This window comes from Tamandua tetradactyla, chromosome 12 (assembly GCF_023851605.1).
Source record: "Tamandua tetradactyla isolate mTamTet1 chromosome 12, mTamTet1.pri, whole genome shotgun sequence".
Taxonomy (NCBI): Eukaryota; Metazoa; Chordata; class Mammalia; order Pilosa; family Myrmecophagidae; genus Tamandua; species Tamandua tetradactyla.
In genome coordinates, this window is record NC_135338.1 from 206,425 (window position 1) to 226,506 (window position 20,082).

A 20,082-nucleotide genomic window follows, 5' to 3' on the forward strand; every position below is an offset into this window, starting at 1 on the left:
CAAACACGTTGACCAAAACCCTGCCTGTTTTTGGGGTGGACCATTTCCATCACCTGAACAGTTAGGATATGCTGCCTTCTATTTTTTTCTTAAAGTACTTTTGTACGGCTATAGCGTGCCATTACTCTAATCATTTTAAAATCCTCTGAAATGTCCTTGTCTTGCAATTTCAGGTGTTTCCATGTAGGACAGTAAGTGGGAGGAGATCTGCTTACTAGGTTTAACTCAATATCACCCTCTTCTGCTGGCACAGCAATGTGCAGTTCCTAAATACTAAAGCAAGCCTGTTATTTGGGGGGTGGGAGTCTGTGTGATGTTTGATTCTGTGATATACGCTTGTTTATGTAAGTCCCTAATTTCCACTGTTTCCTTTTTTCTTTTCCTTCCCCTTGCAAACACCTTCCTCTCCTCTTAGAAACCTGGCCTTTAAAACTGCCATTTCTGGTTCCACACGGTTCCAAGGCCCTTCCTCTTTCTTCTCCGGTTGTCAGTGTTCCTACCCACCGATTCTCGGATTCATTCTCAATATTTCCCCATTTAAGGACCCTCCTGATTCTGGAGGGTAAGGTTGTCTGTGCTCTACCCCAGCAGAAGCAGTGTGTACTCTCTGGAGCCACCTCTGTGGATTTAGGGTTTGGGATATTTATTTCTCCACTTAAGTGGTGTTCTCTACTTATGATTTAGGCATAATTCATGGGTTGTTTTATTTACTTTCCTTGTTAGTCATTATGTGTTTGTATGTGGTGTGTGTATTTTTCAGTATAACTTCCATTTTATTTTATTTTTTTTCCCAGAGACTAGTTGTTCTTCAGTCTCTAAAGACTTAGCCTTTTACATGGGCTTTGGTGGAGGTCGTGGGGCTGCACCCACAGTGTAAATCAGGGTGGGATGTTCCATCTTTCTGGGCTTCAGGGAAATGGTCCCTGACTGCCTTGCTGTGAGTAGCACAACTCACACAGTCATGTGGTTTCACCTACAGCTTGGGAATATGCAGACATAGAAGACACTTTAGAAATGTCCCTGACAGCTGCAGCCTTTATTATATTTCAGATGACGAGCTTCTTAGTGGCCTTCTCCTTTGGGCATGCAGCAGGTGTAGTTCAGCAGCGAACAGGCTGCACGTGGCCACACCCCTTTTTGGCACAACTGTTGATTCTTTTCTTTGTCACCTTGGAAGTGAGCATTGGAGAGAGTCACTATGGCTTCTGGAGGATGGGTGGAGAGCTAGGTATTTCAGGGACTGCTATTATCACACAAGTCAGAAGTCCAAAAAGTAATTATCTTATAGATGAACAATACCAAAACAAATAGCATAAAAATTAGAAGTCTATAGAAGTGTAAAAATTAAAAAAATCTTAAAATGTAAAGGAAATTTAAAATAAAGTTTCTTATAATAGAAGAGACCATCTTTTCCCTAGGAGCTTAAAAATATTGTTGGAATATAGAATATGTTATATTTCATAAGGAAATGTTTGATAAGACTACGTTTTTAAAACTAATTTCATTATATGTAATAAGAAGGTTACCAAAACTAATGCTACATCTTGGTGTTTGTGGTGATTCTTATAGCTTGTTGACTTTCGAGAAACCATTATAAAGATGTTGGGATTTGACATGAAAACTGCAGACCATGAAATCATCAATCAACTAAGTCTTATTATACAAGCTTATGAAGAAGCTAACAAATCAAAGATTCCTTCTGATTGTGAGACTCATCAAAATAACAAATAAAGAAGTTCTGCCTTTTCATCCTGCCAGCAAGAACTCAGCAGATATAAATGTTTACTCCAGCATCTTGAATGTGGCTACATTATGAATAAAATGCATTGGAAAATTTTCACTGAATCTCTTCTCTCTTATAATGTTTGGTGTTTAACTTAAAACGGTTAATTTTATGTGAATTAATTTTTTAGTTGTGGTTATATATAACATAAAATTTCCCATTTTACCCATTTTTAATTGTACAATTCAGTGATTTTCCTTACATTCACAATGTCCTGCTAACATCACCATCATCCATTACCAAGACTTTTATTTTTAATTGTGATAACCCCAAACATAAACTAGGTACCCAATAAGCATTAACTCCCCATTCCCCTTTTTCTCCGTTTCTAGCAACCTGTACTCAGCTTTCTGTCTCCATGAATTTGCTTATTCTAATCATATCATATAAGGGAAATTTAGACTATATTTGTCCTTTTATATCTGACTTACTTCACTCAACATAATGTCTTCAAGGTTCAACTATATTGTAGCATATATCAGAATTTCATTTTTTTTTTCACAGTATCACAAGTTATCTACATATATTGTATGCTGCATGGTGGGGTCACTTTTTATTCTTTTTCCCTGTCAGTATCCTGCTATTGTAGCATCATTTGTTGAATTTTTTTTGTTTGCTTGTTTACTTGTTTTTTGGGAAGTGCATGGGCTGGGAATTGAACCAGGGTCTCCCACGTGGCAGGCAAGAATTCTACCCCTGAACTACCCTTGCACCCCCTACAAGTTATATTTTATTACACAATAGTCAGGAAAACTTATCTGCAAATGGCAATAATTGCTGTGGAGTTATATAGCTATATTCTCTGATGAAACAAATATAATCATTTATTGGAAGAATTATTCCTTAATATATTAGATTTAGCAATATTAAAGAAATACATATATTTACAAAAAACAAAGGCGGTGAAATTTTCTCAAGCTATAACTGATAATAAAAGAAAATACTTTAAAAAGTAACTTTTTTGTAGCCATATTACCTTTTGAAACACCAAATAAATGAATGTAAAATAACTATTGAGCTACTTACTACTTACTGTTTAAGGCACTATAAACAAGAAATAACTAAAATTCAGTATCAGAGTCCTGGATTTTTTCACTGATATTTTTCACCTGCTTAATATTCTTAAGACTTGATGACCTTGTTTTGAAACATACTGAAGAAAATTCTACAAACTTTTCCTAACAGTATTCCAGCTACCAAAGCTTTCTCACAAGCCAAAGCTTCACCTGCTTTCCAATCACTTTCTGCCCCAAAGCAGCTGAACTGAAAGGCTGGCCACCAGTTTTTCTTGGAGTTCCACTCTGCTTGAACTCAGGCAAGATGATTTCCCCTTGAAGTCTGTCTCAGATATTTTGTCAAATACTTCCAAGCAGTAACATGCTTATTGCATCCTGCAAAAATCTAAGACTACAAATATTACCTCCAAGCCCAATTTATGGTGTTCTTCTTTTTCTGATTTTCTAAGTAATCTATGAAACTTCAACATTAGTTATGAATGGTACAACCTGTTACAAAGTCTTAATTTTTCTTCTGGTGCCTTCTCTTTCTTTAAAGAGTTAAGTAGATAAGGCATATGGATTTAATGGGGACTTTTCAACATATACATAATTGGTGGGTATCTTTTGGGCTCCCTCATGATCCCCATAGAACTCCAGCATCTCTACCTAAATCTTCACAAAGGGGCCCCGCACTACAGGAATTTGAATCAATGCACACAGATTTATAGATGTTGTCCAGCTGTGGTTGGGCACACTCTGGGTTGCAGCACTGTACGCATAATCATCCTCATCAAGCTTAGATAATTCCATCTTTTTAGACCAAGTATAATACTGCAAAAGGCGTTTATGTGCCTGAATAAGGTTGATTAGTATTTCCTGGGTAGATGTCTTTTTCACCCTATTTCCATGTCTGTGCGTGGCTTAGATTTTACTCTGTATCTTCAAGCATTCCATGATGCAGAAGATAAAATTCATGTTGTAAGAAGGTTTTTAAGTAATTCATGATACTAATATTTTTCATCTGGTCAGTGAAGGTACTGAACGTCTCAATGTTGTTTTGGGGGTGATAACAGAGAATTTCACTTCTTAGATTCCAACTAATCTCAGGTGTGGCCTGCCTTTTGCTGGTATCTGAATCTTCTGAAGTCTGCAAAATAACTGTGCATATATTCCGCAGCTTGTTCCTATTGGTGCTTCCGCAGAGCTTCTTGGAGAAAACCTAAACAAGTACTTGTTATAGCCTGAGCAAAATCCTTCTTTTTGCCTCCAGTCCCCACAATTTCTATTTGCTTCCTGTGCCACAGAGCACAGACATCACCACCCTATCATCCTCTGTCACCGGGCTTGTTAATTTTTCAATGAAATCACCTAGACCTATCCTAAACTAAGAATATCAGTTACTTTCTGTACATCTTAATCCATAGACTTCTGAGTTATAAAGAAAACAGTCGTCTTCTGATCTAATATTGATTAGCAATTTTTTTTTTGTCCTTGGGGGTTCCTGAAGCACGAAGCCCTTCAGTCAGGCTAAGCTTGGTATCCCAACTCCGTGGAACAGCTTGAACAAAACTTCGCACGTAGTGGCATCTTTCAGAACCTCATCTCTCTTCATGGGTGAAAAATATTCCATTGTATGTACATATCACATCTTGGTATCCATTCATCTGTTGATAGACATGGGTTGCTTCCAACTTTTGGTAATTGTAAATAATGCTATGAACATTGGCATAAAAATGTTCAATTCCTTGCTTTCAGTTCTTTGGGATATACCTAGAAGCAGGATTGCTGGGTCATATGATAATTCTAGGTTTAACCTTTTGAGGAACCGTAAAAGGACACACTATTTTACATCACCATCAACAATGTATGAGGGTTCCTATTTCTTTGGGCCCTCACCAACACATTTCTGTTTTCTTGGCTTTTGTTTCCTAAAATAATAGCTATTCTAGTTTGTGTGAAGTGGTATTTTGTCCGTTTGATTTCCATTGCCCTAATGGCTAATGAACATGAGCATCTTTTCATGTGTTTATTGGCCATATGTATATCATCTTTGGGGAAATGTCTATTCAAGTCTCTTGCCCATTTTAAAACGATTGCCTTTTTTGTTGAGTGTTAGGGTTTCTGTCATATAAATTTTATCTCAGTTAAAAAGAAAACAAAAACAGAAGACAGACTGAGTGTGCTGGTTTGAATCTGTGGTGTACCCCAGAAAAGCCATATCCTTTAATACTCATTCAGTATTGTTGGGTGGGGTTTTTTTGATTATCCATGGAGATGTGAACCACAATTAGATGGTTTCCATAGAGATATGTCTCTATCCATTCAAGGTGTGGTTGCTTAATGCAGCCCATTAAGAGGGAACCATTTTGGAAAAAGCTTCAGGGCCCATGCAGCCAGAGACCTTTGGAGATGAAGAAGGAAAATGCTCCCAGGGGAGCTTCAGGAAACAAGAAGCCTGAAGAGAAAGCTAGCAGATACCGCCATGTCTGTTATATGCCTGGATGCTTTCGAATGCACATTTCTATAGCCTTGCTTTAATTTGCACATTTTCACAGCCTCAGAACATGTAAACTTGCAACTTATTAATTCCCCTTTGTAAAAAGCAGTTCCATTTCAGGTTTATCGCATTCCAGCAGCTTGCAAACTAGAACAAGGAGGAAGCACGGTTCTGACTTTGGTGGTCCAAGCAGCCCCAACACGTTGGCAGAAACATTTTCGGGCCAGATAAAGAGGTTTGCTGCACCTTCTGGGGAAGAAACCAGCGCACCCAGCCAGCTGGCAGCCCACCGGCCCACACTAATCCTGCCCAGGCCTCCTCTCCGGAGCACAGGGCACCGGTATCCATGTGTGACAGGCGAAGATGCGCTTCCTTCCCAGAGCCCTGTCCCCCTTCCCTCCCCAGCCAGCTCGGCCCTCCCCTACGGAGCTGCTCCTCCGCACAGTAGGAGCCATGGGTCCTGCACACCCTGCTGGGAGCTCTCGCCCGCAACCTAAGACAACTTAGCGCCGTGGGAGGCTGCTTGGGCAGACTATCCTCACGTTCAGAACGCCCATTCGGGATCCCACCGTTGGGCGCAGCCACACCGAAGGTGGGAGTCCCTCCACTGTCACCCCGGACCGCGGACTCCGCCGGCGAAGGGCCGCCCAGCGACCCTCCCCTACTGCTACCGAGCCGGGCACGACTAGTGGGGTAGTGGGGGTGGTGGAGAGGGTGAAGGAACTTGGAGATAATTGGCTGGAGGAAGTGATTGGCAGGTGAGAAGAGCCAATCCCAACTCGAGCTTTTGGATAAGGCGGAGAACCCTTCAATAAAGAGCGAGTCTGAGAGACGCTAGGCCGGGCCTATTCCAGCCAATCTGGGAGAAGAGCGGTGGGGCGGAGCTGGAGGCGGGAGGTCTCGCAGGGAAAGTCTCGCGGGAGGTGGAGGCGTTTCTCCGGGGTACTTCCGGGTCGGGGGTCGGGAAGAGATTAGATCAGTGGGGTTGTCGGGCTCTGCGGTAGCCGCTGCGCCGGGAGCTTGGCCAGGGCGCTTGCTTGTCTATAGATGTCACTTCTGGAGGGTGGGGGGTGGCTTCCGGCTTATTCGGCCTTCTCCCGCGCCGGCGCGGTCAGCCTTGAGTCGGGCCGCCCACCCCCACCCGAGTTCGCGTTCGGCGAGTTTGGCGCGGTGGCCGTGACTGTTTCCGGTCCGCTGTGGAGAAGCTTGCTCAGCCGGGGGCGAGGGGCCAGCTCTGCAGGTCCTGTCGGGTCCCCCGCGGCGGGTGTGTGGTTGGACAGCAGGCCGGGGCCTCGCCGGCTAAATGCCCGCTGGCCAGGTTTGGGAGGCGCCCGGGGCTTTGCGGCCGGTCAGGGCGGGCCCTGGAGAGGAAGCTGGACTGGGCGTTTGCTCGGGAGCCGCGGCGGGAGGCCGGCGAGGACTGGTCAAGGCTGGGCGCCGAGCCGGGGGCGTCAGCCTGCCCCGCTGCACGGGTCATCTCCGTAGGAGCCCTGACAGACCCTGGGCCGGACTCCTCCGCCGAGACGGCTGGAGTTCTGTTAGATGAACAAGTGTTTGCTAGTTTAAGCCGCTAGGTTTCGAGGGTAGTTCCGGAGGAGCAATAAATAGTGAATTCAGTGCTTTACAAATATTACGTTCGGTTGGTTTAGTTAATAACTGTTACTCCCATTCCTGAGAAAAATCAACTTCTTCTTGCCTCAATTTTATTATGTATAAAATAAAATAGTTGGACAGTCGCTCACAGTCCTATCTTCACATTATAATTAGCTGCCGAGATAATCTGAACTTGCTTCCTGTTGATTCTGCTATCACTAACGTAATTGGGATATACTTTCACTGCTGTAAAAGCATTTTCCTGGAATTAGAATCTCAAATTCTCAGATAAATAATCTTTTGCTTTAGGAATGACAAGGCAAGAAAATAGAAGTAAAGAAGAACTTTGTTTCCAGTAACTTTTTAGTTCTAGCACTGAGGAGCAGTTTCTTCTCCCTTTTCTATCTACCAAAACTTAAGTTCTTTGATTTTCTTCTTTAGTTATCAGTGCCCCCCAGCCAGCAAACATCTGTAGTTGGGCAAGTTGGGTTTCATGCTCATTGGGATGCGGGATTCCGTACACAACAGCAATCCATGGGACATCTCAGTAAAGGTCATTAGACAAGACTTATAGGATGGGGCTTAGATGGTTTTGTGGAAAAAGTGGAGAAACATGGTTTGTCTGAGTTAAATTCTTGCAGAGAGCAGGGGGCATTGCAAGAATAACTTTTATTGAGGAGGGAAAACTAGAGTGAGCCTAAAACTGTAACTAATAAAGCAGTAGTCACTCTTATTAGCCAGGATAGGGAGATACTTGGTTATGTTTGCAGTTTGGGCAGTGTTCACGCTTTTGTTAAAACGTGATTACAGTGAATTTGATCCATTATGGTGCCATGTGGACTTTTTGAATGTAGGTGTTCTTTGAAATTGTTTGTATTCAAAGGGGAATCACCAAGACCTATTAGTAAGGGTCGGATCAGCTCCTAGCGATACTGAAGTCTAGCCCATAATGTCAGGACAGCTCTCAGATGTCAGGGGCAGGTTTTTTTAGGTCCCCTTTTTGGGCCAATGGCAGGAGAAGTCAGGCTACAGGACAATAATCCATTGATACCTGGATTCTCACTATTGTCAGGGTTTTGCTGAAGAGGATCAGAAGGGTATCAAGAACATTTGTTCTGCAATCTGGCCAGGGTTAACCTTTCCTTGTGCTTCTGTTGTAGATGAGTTGTTGGATAATTTGACGTATCAATGGCTGTACAGTAGCATTTAAGACTCAAGACCAGGCACATGGACCAACACAACGCGGTAATTTTCAGAAACAAAATTAGAGTTGTATTAACATCTTGAAGTCAGATGTCTAGATTATAAAATCCAGTCACTGAATATGGCTGAATCTATCTTGGGGCACCAGGTGGCTTTTACTTTTAGTCTAATCACTGACTCCTCTGCTTGTCCTGGAGTCTCTATATAGGGTGCAACAAAAAGTATTTACAATAGCAAAAACTTCCCCTTGGCTAGCTAAGATGAAATCAAGTACTATGTGATTGTCTGTGACAGTTCTGACTAGTGTATTGAACTTTAAGACTTCTCTTAAGGTAGACACATTTCAGAACATCGTTTTAGTTGTAATTCCATTGTGGGGATTGCAGTTCAGAGTACACATGAAGGGGGGAATGGTTATCCCTCCTGGAAGTTTCCTGAATAGCCTGTTTTTGCCTCAATTTGGAGAAATCTGAATATCCTCAATGAAGTATGATGCATTCAGTTGGTGGTAGTCTCAAATATCTGAAAGTGTCAAAATTCCCTTAAATATGCAGCATAAGTTTTTGTGTAGCAGGCCAAGTATAAGCCTGATGTTCGCATAAGAAGCAGTACCCTAGTGTAGACAGACCCTATCTGGAATATGGGGGTCATGCATCACAATAGAAGTAAAGCAAATTTGTGTCCCTTAAGTTGGCATTTTTTTTTTGGTGTAACGTATGTAAGTATGCATTATATTTGTGTATAGTATTGGCAGGCTGTTTCGACCAGTTATGGTCTAAATAGTGTTTTGTTGCTCTCTTTAGAAACCAGGTATGTTTTGTCTCCAAGCAGCATTGTTCAACCATCGGTTCCCTCTGAGGTCTGACTGAGCTGTGAGGGGCTGCAGTGGGCCCTCCCTGAACACATTGCTGTTGGCCCTGGGCAGTCCTCAGCATCTGCCTGACTGCCATATGCAAACTCCCCTTGGGAGCACCTTGCGTCACCATTTTTATTTCATGCTCCTAGTATCTCGGATGTCGGAGTCCTTTTTAAACCTCTCGGATCTAGGACAACTTGCTACCACCCAAAGCAAAGGGCCCCATGAAGCTTCATCATCACAAATCAAGCATCTATTATCTCACACATCTCTGAAAAATGGTCCAGTGTTGAGTCATGTACCCTGGCATTTATATTTTCCCCACTCTTAGAAGGTGGTAATAAAACATAATGGAGAGAGAGAAGGAGCAGAAAGGCCAGTTTTATTTGTCCATTTGTCTGTGCTTACACCCTTACCATTTCTTTGCCAATGAAAGATGCAAAAGATGAGATTAAATGATTTTCCACCTTTTGTTCCTGGATTGCCTCTAGAACAAGAAACAGTGAAATATTTTGAATTTAAAGAAAACTTCAAGGTAAGTTTTATTTATTTTTGCCTTTTTGGTGGCTCTGACATTTCACTGAGGCCCACAGTCACAAAATAATAGAAAAACTGACTATAAAGGACTTTTGAATTAATTTGTTCCAACCCATTCATTTTAAAATTAGGAAACTGACCACCAGAGAAAGGTCACAGTGGTTTAGTGGCAAAACCAAGTAGTCTAACTCCCATTCTCTTTCTAGTGTACCATATTATTTTCTGGTTTAAAACCTTGTTTTATTAGGGCTGGACCCTAGTGAGAATCCTTCTGGAAATTAAACATCATTTCAGATCAGAGGATCCCCCTTCTATTGGTATGTTTAAAATCGAGAGAAAGATCCATCCAAGTTTTAGCTTATTATCTCCTAGGAGATTAAGTTTGAGCTGTTGATGAGTGTGGGGCTGGGGGTGGTTTATGTTCTTCCCTGGCAGCTTTAAATGACTATGACAGGCCTAGGGTGGTGTTTTTTTTTTTTTTTTGTCGTTTTTTTTTTTTCTAGGAAAGGAAATGTATTATATTAAAAATGATAAAATTCAAAATACAGTACAATCTTTCTCTGGTATTTAGTTTCCTTTTCAGTAAAGAAATCTCATGGATCCCTCCAGAAAATTAAAACAATAATTTTTCCATTTTGTATGGAATGTAATAAAGCAAAGGAAGATCTTTTAATATTATTATAAATGCTGAAGCTTATATTAACAATAAATGATAATTTCAGTTTGTCCCCATTTAATTCCTATGTTTAATTATAAAATAAAAAGATTACAACAAGTAAAATTTTAAAATAACATTTAATGTTTTAGTTTGGGATCAAGTTCTAATAAAAGATATATTTTTTAACTGTCATACAGTATGTAAAATAGATAAAATTGCTTTTGTCATCTTATTTGGAGTTCTTACATTGTGTTTGTTTAGAATTTAACTTGGTTATGCTTATGGTTTTTAATTTTTTGTATTTGGTTTCAAATGTATAGAAGTGAACCCATTACCCACCACACACATTTAATAAATATAGACAATTCCCTTCCAAATTTATTTCACTTTTTTTTTTTTTCCCCTTGCATGGACAGGCACTGGGACTCAAATCCCGGTCTCTGGCACAGCAGGCAAGAACTCTGCCACTGCACACCATCACCTGCCCTCTCTTATTTTTTTAAGAACAAAAATTAAGCTGATTATAGTTGAAGATCCTCTTCTTTGACCCCCCCCCTCACTTGGGATGGATGATATTAAAAATTTAACAACAGGTAGGAGAATCAAGCTCCACCATTGAAATCTTTGACACTTCTGGAGCTGGGGCATTTCTTGGTGCGCCCTGCTGTTGAGCATTTCCTATTAACTGGCTTGATTATTGGAGTGTAGGGAATGTGGGGGGACCCAAGTGAGAGTCTGAGGTGGCGAGAGCTAAGGGTGTCAGGGTAGCTGCTGTTTATGGAAATTTCATCCTGTACTTATCCAAGTACTGGATGAACTTCCTGCCTGCCCTCCCTTCTTTTCAGCAATAATGATTATTCTAGAGTGGGTGTGTAGCCTTCCAGTTTGTGAGTTTAATACTTACTGTAGTGGGTTGGAGCTCTTTACCCCAGAAAAGCATGTTCTTAAACTTAATCCATTCCTGTGGGTGTGTACGCGTTTTAGGTAGGTCCCTTGGGTGAGCAGTTCTTCAGTTAAAGTGTGGCCCAGCTTACTCAGGATGGGTCTTACCCCAAATTCTGGAATCCTTTGAAAGCAGAATAAAATTCTGACAGAGAGATAGAAAGTCACAGGAAGCAAGACGCTGAAGGGCAGCAGAACCAGAAGATAAGGGAGGTGCCAGGGAGACCACCACGTGTTCACCGCTGTGACAGAGGAGCCCAGGACGAAGGGTTGCCAGCAGCCAGCTCCAGAACACCAGGCTTTGGGAAGAAAGCTTTGACCTGATGACACCTGCGTATGGACTTTGGCCATAAGCCAATAAATTCCCATTGTTTAAGCCAAACCATTGCAGTGTTTGCTTTGGCACTGAGGAAATTACATAAAGGTGAGTGGTTGTAAAATTTCTTCTCTGTTTTAAAATTTTTATATTAATTGTATGCTAATGCCTTTATCTTTCTGTCTTGCTATTTATTTTTTAGAATAATAAATCTAGTCTATTCACATTAACTGATGCATAAAATTTCATTATATATCACAGATTTTAGGCATTAGTCCCCTATTAATGATCAAATAATTTATGTCATTTTATTTTTTTATGCGCAAGCTACAACAAATACTTTTGAGTTGCCTCTCTCATTGTGCATATATTATGGTCAAGCTATGAAATGAAAGTTGGCTTCAGATTGTCCACAAAAATATATTTCAGGCCGGACAGTTTATTATTTTATTTTTTTATTTCTTTTTACCGTTTTTTTAAATTTTGGTATATAACATATATACAAAAAAGCAATAAATTTCCAAATACATTTAAACAAGTAGTTATAGAACAGATTTTAAAGTTTGGTATGGATTACAGTTCCAATATTTTTCATTTTTTCTTCTAGCTGCTCCAAGACACTGGAGACCAACAGAAATATCAATATAATAATTCAACAGTCATAGTCATTTGTTAAATCCTATCTTCTCTGCTATATTCCTCCTCTTTAAATAACATAATACATAAAAGCAACAAATTTCAAAGTACATTACAACAATTAGTTGTTTATATATAAAGGTTTATTTAACAAATACATTCCTGAAGGATATTTCAGTTAGATATAGGAGTCTGGGTTGACAGTTCTTTTCTTTCAGCACCTGAAAAATATTGTGCCACTTCATTTTCAAAAAAAATTTTTTAATTTTTTTTTGAACATAACAACATACAAACACGAACATTCTTAGCATATGATCATTCCATTCTTGGTATATAATCAATAACTCACAATATCATCACATAGTTGTATATTTATTACCATGATCATTTCTTAGAACATTTGCATCGATTCAGAAAAAGAAATGAAAAAAGAAAAAACTCATACATACCATACCCCTTATGCCTCCTCTCATTGATGGCTAGTATTTCCATCTACCCAATATATTTTAGTTTTTGTTTCCCCTATTTTTTTTTCTATACCCCTTATCACTCCCTCTCATTGATCACTAGCATATCAATCTACTAAATTTATTTTAACATTTGTTCCCCCATTTATTTATTGTTAATCCATATGTTTTACTCGTCTGTCCATGTCATAGATAAAAGGAGCATCAGACACAAGGTTTTCACAATCACACAGTCACATTGTGAAATCTGTATCATTCTACAATCATCTTCAAGAAACATGGCTACTGGAACACAGCTCTACATTTTCAGGCAGTTCCCTCCAGCCTCTCCAATATACCTTAACTAAAAGGGTGATATCTATATTATGTGTAAGAATAACCTCCAGGGTAACCTCTTGACTCTGGAATGTCTCAGCCTTTGACACTTTATTTTGTCTCAATTCTCTCTTCCCCCTTTTGGTCTAGGAGTTTTTCTCATTTCCTTGATGCTGAGTCCCAGCTCACTCCAGGATTTCTGTCTCACGTTGCCAGAAGGTTTACACCCCTGGGAGTCATGTCCCACGTAGAGAGGGGAAGGGCAGAGAGTTTGCTTGTCATGTTGGTGAGAGGCCACATCTGAGTACATCTCTTAGGGTGACTCTTAGGCCTAATTTTTTTGTTTTAATTAAACATACAAACATACAAACACAAACATTCTTACCATATGATCATTCCATTCTACATATATAATCAGTAATTCACAATATCATCATATAATTGTATATTCATCATCATGATCATTTCTTGGAACATTTGCATCTATTCAGAAAAAGAAATAAAAAGAAAACAGAAAAAATTCATACATACCATACCCTTTCATTAATCACTAGCATGTCAATCTAAATTTATTTTAACATTTGTACCCCCTATTATTTATTTTTAATCCATGTTTTACTCGTCTTTCGAAAAGGTAGATAAAAGGAGCATCACACACAAGGTTTTCACAATCACACAGTCACATTTGTGAAACCAGATCATTATACAATCATCCTCAAGAAACATGGCTACTGGAACACAGCTCCACATTTTCAGGCAGTTCCCTCCAGCCTCTCCACTACATCTTGACTAACAAGGTGATAACTATATTGTGAGTAAGAACAACCTCTCGACTCTGTTTGGAATCTCTCAGCCATTGACACTTTATTTTGTCTCATTTCACTCCGTAGGCCTAATTTTAATAGGCTTAGTCTATCCTCTGTGGGTAAAAGTGTCATATGAACAAACCCCGAGATTGAAGGCTTGGCCTATAGCTTTGGTTGTCCTGTGCTGCTTCATTTTAGCCTCCACGATTCCTGAGGAGAAATCGGTCATCCTTCAAGATGGGCAAGTTGCTGTTTTTCTCTAGTTGCTTTCTAGATTATTTTCTTTAGTTTTCAGAAGTTTACTTATATATGTATTGGCATGAATTTTTTTGAGTTCACCTTGTTTGAGGTTCACTGAAGTTCTTGAATATGTAAGTTTTTATCTCTTGCCAAATTTGAGAATTTTTCAGCCATATTTCTTTGGGTACTCTTTTAGCCCTGCCTTCTTTTCTCTCTCCTTCTGGGATTTAGTAACCCCAATAGTATATTTCCAATTCTAGTCCTGTTGGTCCCTGAATGCTCTGCTCATTCTTTTTTCATCTATTTTTCTCTTGTGTTCAGATTGTGTAATATTTATTGTTCTGTCTTCCAGTTCACTGATTTTCTCCTCTGTTCCCTCTATTCAGCTTTTTAGTGCCGCCACTGAGCTTTTAAATTTCATTTATTGTAAATTCAGTTCTAAAATTTCCATTTGGTTCTTTATTTTTATATTTTTATTTTCTGAAACGTTTTATTTCCTTGCTTAGGCTTTCTATTATTAAAATTTGTTTCAAGCATATTTATAAAAACTGTTTTTGATGACTGCTTTAAAATCTTCATCAGATAATTTCATCATCTCTGCCATCTTGGTATTGGCCTCTATTGATCTCTTTTTTTTCAGTTTGAGGTCTTCGTGGTTCGAGGTATAATGCATGATTGTTTTTTTAGTGTAACCTGGACATTTTCCTATTGGCCATGAAACGCTGGATCTTACATAAACCTCCTGCTTTTGCTGACTTTCCTGACGCAGCTCTGGCAGGGGGAAGGGGTCAGGGTAACTTACTGTCAAGTGGAGACAGAAGTGCAGGTTCCCACTCAGAATCCACTGACACCTAAGGGGGCAGGACCCACGTTACTGCTGGTCAGGGGTGGAGCTCTAGCTCCCAGGTGGTCCCTGTGCACGTGGCTGGGTGATTGTGATGGTCCTGCCTCTCCGCCAGGCTGCCTCTGACACCACCCTGTGAGAAGGCGGGGCAGTCTTCCTCATCGCCAGGTAGGGAGAGAAGTCCAAGGGCCCCGTGTGGCCTCCACTGACACCATCAGGTTGGGGTTCATCAGCAGAAAGTGGGAATGAAAATCCTGCTTCCCTACTTACTCTCCCGTATCACCGTTTAGGAAGCCTCACAATTGTGGTGGTCCAGGCTTCCCACCCAGCCTTTGCTGATTTGGGCGTGGGAAGTTTTGTTTTGATTTGTTTTGTTTTTCCTGTGGTGGTTGGCTACAGAATTGCTATTGTCTACAAGTTTTCTGCCTTGCTAGGCTTCCACTTTCCTAGCGAGGGAACAGGCATTTAAATGTTTATTTTTCTTTTCTTTTTTTATTTTTGTCTGCATCTATTTGGCATCTCTGGATTCCCTGTTTCTTCCACTCCAAGTCTGGGATATGTGAGGCAACACAACACAACAAAACACCAAAAAACAGGGAACTTACCACTATAGCACTCCTTGGATCCCAAGGTCCTTAGCCTGTCTGGCTTCTCTTCACCTATCAGGGTCTCATGTTTGTTTTATATACAATTTCCAAGGGCTTTAGTTGCACTTAGTGAAAGGAGTAAGGAAAAGTATGTCTACTCCACTTTTCCAGATCTCAGTTTAATTTTCAAAGGCAGTTCACAGACAGACCTACTTTTGCATAATTAAAGATCTTTCAACCCTGTATCTTATTTCACGGGCAAAATGACAGCAATGTAGAAGAAAGATATTGAAAGGAATATAGATGTGTTTTAAATGATGATTTTAATAATTAGATATGTCCTTGATGCTTTCTGACAAGAATGTCACATCTATTTCATATAGATAAATTGATTGGTCCAGTAATCTGAAATAAATGGTCAGAGATTCTGGGATTATATTATAAGATCCTTTAAATTTAATCAGAGGTTATGACCATCTCTCTCTTTCTCTCTCTCTCTCCTCTCCCTCTCTCCGTGTGCCCACACACACATAAACACATACACATTCGAAGGTATAAAGATAGTTATTCAGCCCAAGATAAAATCCACGTTCTATTTTTCCTAACACAATTTGTTTGCATAGCTTCATAGTGCTGTTTTTATAAACATTGCATTGTTTTACACTTAGGATTAGTATATGTTTTACAGCACAGGTTTGAGACTTAAGTCCCTAATGTTAATCGTCATTGATTATATCACTGTACATTGTCTAGTAGAGAATGTAGACAGTAGGAAAAAATGTGTGCTTTTAAAATGCACAGCAAAATTGTTCTACTAGCTATCACTCAAATAGTTGGTTTTGAAATGTCAAAACCTAAACATGAATTTTTTTAAATATTTTTATTGTAAAAACAACATACAAACATTCTTTTTTTGTCATACAAACATTCTTGACATGCAAACATTCCATACATGGTGTACAATCAGTGGCTCACAATATCTTTACATAGTTGTGTATTCATCAATGTGATCATGTTTTTCAACGTTTGCATCACTCCAACAAGAGAAAGAAAAAGAAAAAACTCATATACCATACCTCTTACCCCTCCTTCTCATTGACTACTAGTATCTCAATCTCTAAACATGAATTTAAGTTAGAGTTTTATAAAGTAATGTGTTTTCCAATGCATTACTATAATTTTCTTAAGTATCGCTTAACCCCTTTAAAGCCAATAAATTTCCATAATTATTTTTAAATCAACCCCTATTCCTCCTCTATAATTTTAACATCTTCAAGCCATCTAAAGCTGTAAATTGAAATTATTCTGGAGAATTGTGAGGAAAATCTAATACCAAAAATGGCTTCATTTTGCAGGGAAGGGTGTACTAGGTAATTGTCAGAGAATGACCAGGAACATTCAGGTAGGAGGAGGTCAGACAGATTCAGTTGTTAAGTGTTTTGAATGCACTGTAAATGAGATCTTGAAATCAATATGCCATTTTGTTGCCTTTAATAAGGACTCCTGAAGACAGAGGCAAGGTGGAAAGATGTAATACTGCTGTGTTCAGCCTTGCTAAAGGAAATTGAAGGTCTGTATGTAAAAGTCCCCCAGAAGCTCTTAAAAAGGGCAAACTGCACTCATATAATTTTACCTTTGGAACAGAAGTTTCTATACTTGTACATTAAATATATGATAAATTGCAATACACACAATGCTCATTTTCATCTTGAACATCTCACTGTCTTTTTATTGCTGTTGTCTGGAGGATTCAGGGTCTTCCGTAACAGCCCTTGGCCAGGGCACAGACTTGTTGAGGTTACTGCATTCTTTACCACACTGCATTCAAATGCAGGAATTCTAAAGGTTCAGCCCCTGCCTGGATCTATCTCAAGGGAGTGGTATCCTAAGAGTAGCAGACATTGTTGTTCTTTATCCAAAAGCCATTTTCCCCCACAACCCCCACTTGTTTTTGGTTTTTGTTTTTTTGCTGTCAGAGCCCTAATTTTGTTAGGGTTCCCACTATCACTCTGCGGTCCTATGCTTAGAGAAGGTATATATCCTGGTAAGTCCAAACTAGTTGACGTGGCCCATTCCCTTTACCAGTGACTGGTGTAGTGGTGTGAATGTGACCCAATTTGGGGTAACTCCTTAGAAAAGTTTCCTTGCTCTTAAAAAAAAAAAAAAAAAAAGACTTAGAGAAGAGATGATCCTTTTTCCTACTGAATATCATGCCTGAATGTGACCCTTGAACAGAAGCATTCAGGGTGAGCTGACCTGGAGACGAGTGGGACACACCAAGTATGGCAGAGCAGATGAAAAGAATCTGGGGCTTTGATGGCGATGTTAAACTTCTTAATTAACCAGACCTGTTATGTGAGATTTACATTGCCCTTTATTTATGCTGCTTGAGTCACGATTCTCCATTACTTGTAACTGAACAGATCCGCTTAAAATAGTATTACACCGCAGTGCCCTTGGTTTATGTCACATCCTTCCATGTAGATAATATAATATTTAAAGCAGCAAATGAGTATTAATTGTGGGGCTGTCTTTGTGGTTTTTAGGGAGTCTACAAATGCTAGACAGTTCCACGTTTACACCGTTGTGGTAATTGAAAGGAGAATTGCCGATAACAGCATTTAGTAAACTCCTACTAAATGCCAATAATAGCATTAAGTAAACTCCACTGTCCTAAATGCTTTAGGTATATTTTCTCATTTAATCCTAAAAAAATCCCTAGGTATTCCCTTCATTATTTACAAATAAATAACTGAGGCTCAAGAACTGTAAGTTACTTGCCAAAAACCAAAAGCTAGGAAGAAGTAGAAAAGGACTGAACATAAGTTTCATAATACTAAGACACGACCTACTCTACTTTTCTGATTCCCTTTTATTGAACATAATGCATTAGTCATTAAGGATAAAAGAGACCATCAAAATTGCTCTGGAATCAAGTTGAAGTGAAAGGGAGTAAACTTTAAATTCAAAATTTTGCTGTACCTTTCCCTAGATCACACTGCCTAGAGCAGTCAGCTACTGTGCTGTCCTGATCACAGCGTCCTAAACACAAATCCTAGAATCCACTGCATTATAATCCCCTGAGGCTCTTGCTCAGATTCTTGCAGCAGAATCCAGGAATTCAGAAACTCTGGACATGTTGGATTTTTCACAAATGCTCCAACAGATTCCGAGGCGGGGGGGTGACTGGTGGGAGAGGCAGCATAGAGTTGTGGTTAAGAACATGGCCTTCAACATCGGCCTTGCCTGTGCTTTTATCCCTAAAGAGATTTTTCTTTTTTAAGAGAAAGGTTTCCAGACAGTTCTAGAAGAATTTGATTGCCTCTCATAGGATAAAAATGAAATCAGGGAGAGAATTCCGTGGGCAGATTTTGTAAACTGATTTTTTCTTTGAAATGGAAGAAGACGTACCAAGAAGGGTGGTGGACCAAGAAGAGATGCATGAATCAAGAATGAATGAAATAACTTCCCTGGCTATTAGGGAAATGCAAATCAAAACCACAATGAGATATCATCTCACACCCACCGGAATGGCCATTATCAATAATACAGAAAACGACAAGTGCTGGAGAGGATGTGGAGAAAGAGGCACACTTATTCACTGCTGGTGGGATTATCAAATGGTACAACTGCTGTGGAAGGCAGTTTGGCAGTTCCTCGGGAAGCTAAGTATAGAATTGCCATATGACCTGGTAATACCATTGCTAGGTATCTACTCAGAGGACCTGAGGGCAAGGACACAAACAGACATTTGCACACCAATGTTTATAGCAGCATTATTTATAATTGCGAAGAGATGGAAACGGCCGAAATGTCCATCAACAGACGAGTGGCTAAACAAACTATGATATATACATACGATGGAATATTATGCAGCTGTAAGACATAATAAACTTATGAAGTATGTAACAACATGGATGGACCTTAAGGACATTATGTTGAGTGAGATTAGCCAGAAACAAAAGGACAAATGTATGGTCTCACTGATATGAACTGACATTAGTGAATAAACTTGGGGAATTTCATTGGTAACAGAGACCATCAGGAGATAGAAATAGGGTAAGATATTGGGTAATTGGAGTTGAGGGGATACTCCTGTTCCACAGGACTGATTATAAAAACTCAGAAATGGACAGCACATTACTACCTAACTATAATACAATTATGTTAGAACACTGACTGAAGCTGCATGTGAGAATGATAGAGGGAGGAGGGCTGGGGGCACAAACGAAATCAGAAAGAAAGATAGGTGATAAAGACTGAGAGAGTATACTCCAGGGATGCCTAGAGTATATAATGATAGTGACTAAATGTACAAAATCAAAAAATGTTTTTGCATGAGGAAGAACAAAGGAATGTCATTACTGCAGGGTGCTGAAAATAGATGGTAATTCACATTTAAAAATTTTAACTTATGTGTGAGACTAAAGCAAAAAATGTTTATTTGGTACAAAATTTATATTTTGACTAGTGCATTTCCTAATATAACTTATGTAGACAGTTTAATTGAACACCATAAGTACATGGAATCTTGAGTAGGACATGAGATTTTATTGGTTTGTCCAGAGTGATGCCCCAATAAATCCCAGACTAATTTGAACAGTGAATGAAAAAGTATTTGAAAAGTCCTCTTCAGGGAATGGTGAGAAAAAGGGAAAAATCAACTTCCCCAAGTTTAATTCTTGATATTCTCATAAGCAGTGTGGACAACCAAAACTATAGGCTGAGCCCCCAATCTTGGGGTTTGTTCATATGAAACTTAACCCCACAAAGGATAAGTCAAGCCTACTTAAAATTAGGCCTA

The 20,082-nt window shown here is 39.5% G+C and overlaps 2 protein-coding genes and 1 pseudogene across 19 annotated transcripts in view; 2 read left to right on the forward strand and 1 right to left on the reverse strand.

Annotated features, from left to right (window-relative positions):
* The window catches only part of LOC143651698 (coiled-coil domain-containing protein 170-like), a 72,385-nt gene extending 70,547 nt beyond the window's left edge, over window positions 1-1,838 (forward strand). For all 12 annotated transcript variants that reach the window (XM_077122400.1, XM_077122406.1, XM_077122408.1 and 9 more), the window contains one exon: window positions 1,570-1,838. In XM_077122400.1, coding sequence (XP_076978515.1) covers window positions 1,570-1,731 — 162 coding nt within the window. In that variant the 3' untranslated portion in view covers window positions 1,732-1,838. The remainder of the gene's footprint in view (window positions 1-1,569) is intronic.
* A 1,036-nt stretch (window positions 1,839-2,874) lies between these two features.
* LOC143652720 (TATA box-binding protein-associated factor RNA polymerase I subunit A pseudogene) lies at window positions 2,875-5,626 on the reverse strand (annotated as a pseudogene).
* A 512-nt stretch (window positions 5,627-6,138) lies between these two features.
* Window positions 6,139-18,383, forward strand: LOC143651699 (uncharacterized). Of its 7 annotated transcripts, none has more exons than XR_013160150.1 (5): window positions 6,236-6,518; window positions 8,032-8,116; window positions 9,422-9,465; window positions 10,542-11,491; window positions 11,991-18,383. XR_013160150.1 is itself a non-coding variant. In XM_077122413.1 (4 exons), the coding sequence occupies exons 1-2, from the start codon at window positions 6,326-6,328 to the stop codon at window positions 8,079-8,081; spliced, it is 321 nt and encodes a 106-aa protein (XP_076978528.1). In that variant the 5' UTR covers window positions 6,236-6,325; the 3' UTR covers window positions 8,082-8,116; window positions 9,422-9,465; window positions 10,542-10,718. The 7 variants fall into 7 exon arrangements, 1 of the variants encoding a protein (XP_076978528.1); XR_013160154.1 differs by lacking the exon at window positions 11,991-18,383 and having other exon boundaries at window positions 10,542-10,718; window positions 11,201-11,603; XR_013160152.1 differs by lacking the exon at window positions 11,991-18,383 and having other exon boundaries at window positions 10,542-10,718; window positions 11,204-11,603.
* The last annotated feature ends 1,699 nt before the right edge of the window (window positions 18,384-20,082 follow it).

Bases quoted from the DNA above. Each gene is read 5' to 3' on its own strand.
- LOC143651699 (XM_077122413.1), top strand. From the start codon at position 6,326: ATGTCACTTCTGGAGGGTGGGGGGTGGCTTCCGGCTTATTCGGCCTTC. The intron at 6,597-8,031 runs GTTTGGGAGGCG...CTTCTGTTGTAG, and splicing joins GCTAAATGCCCGCTGGCCAG to ATGAGTTGTTGGATAATTTG.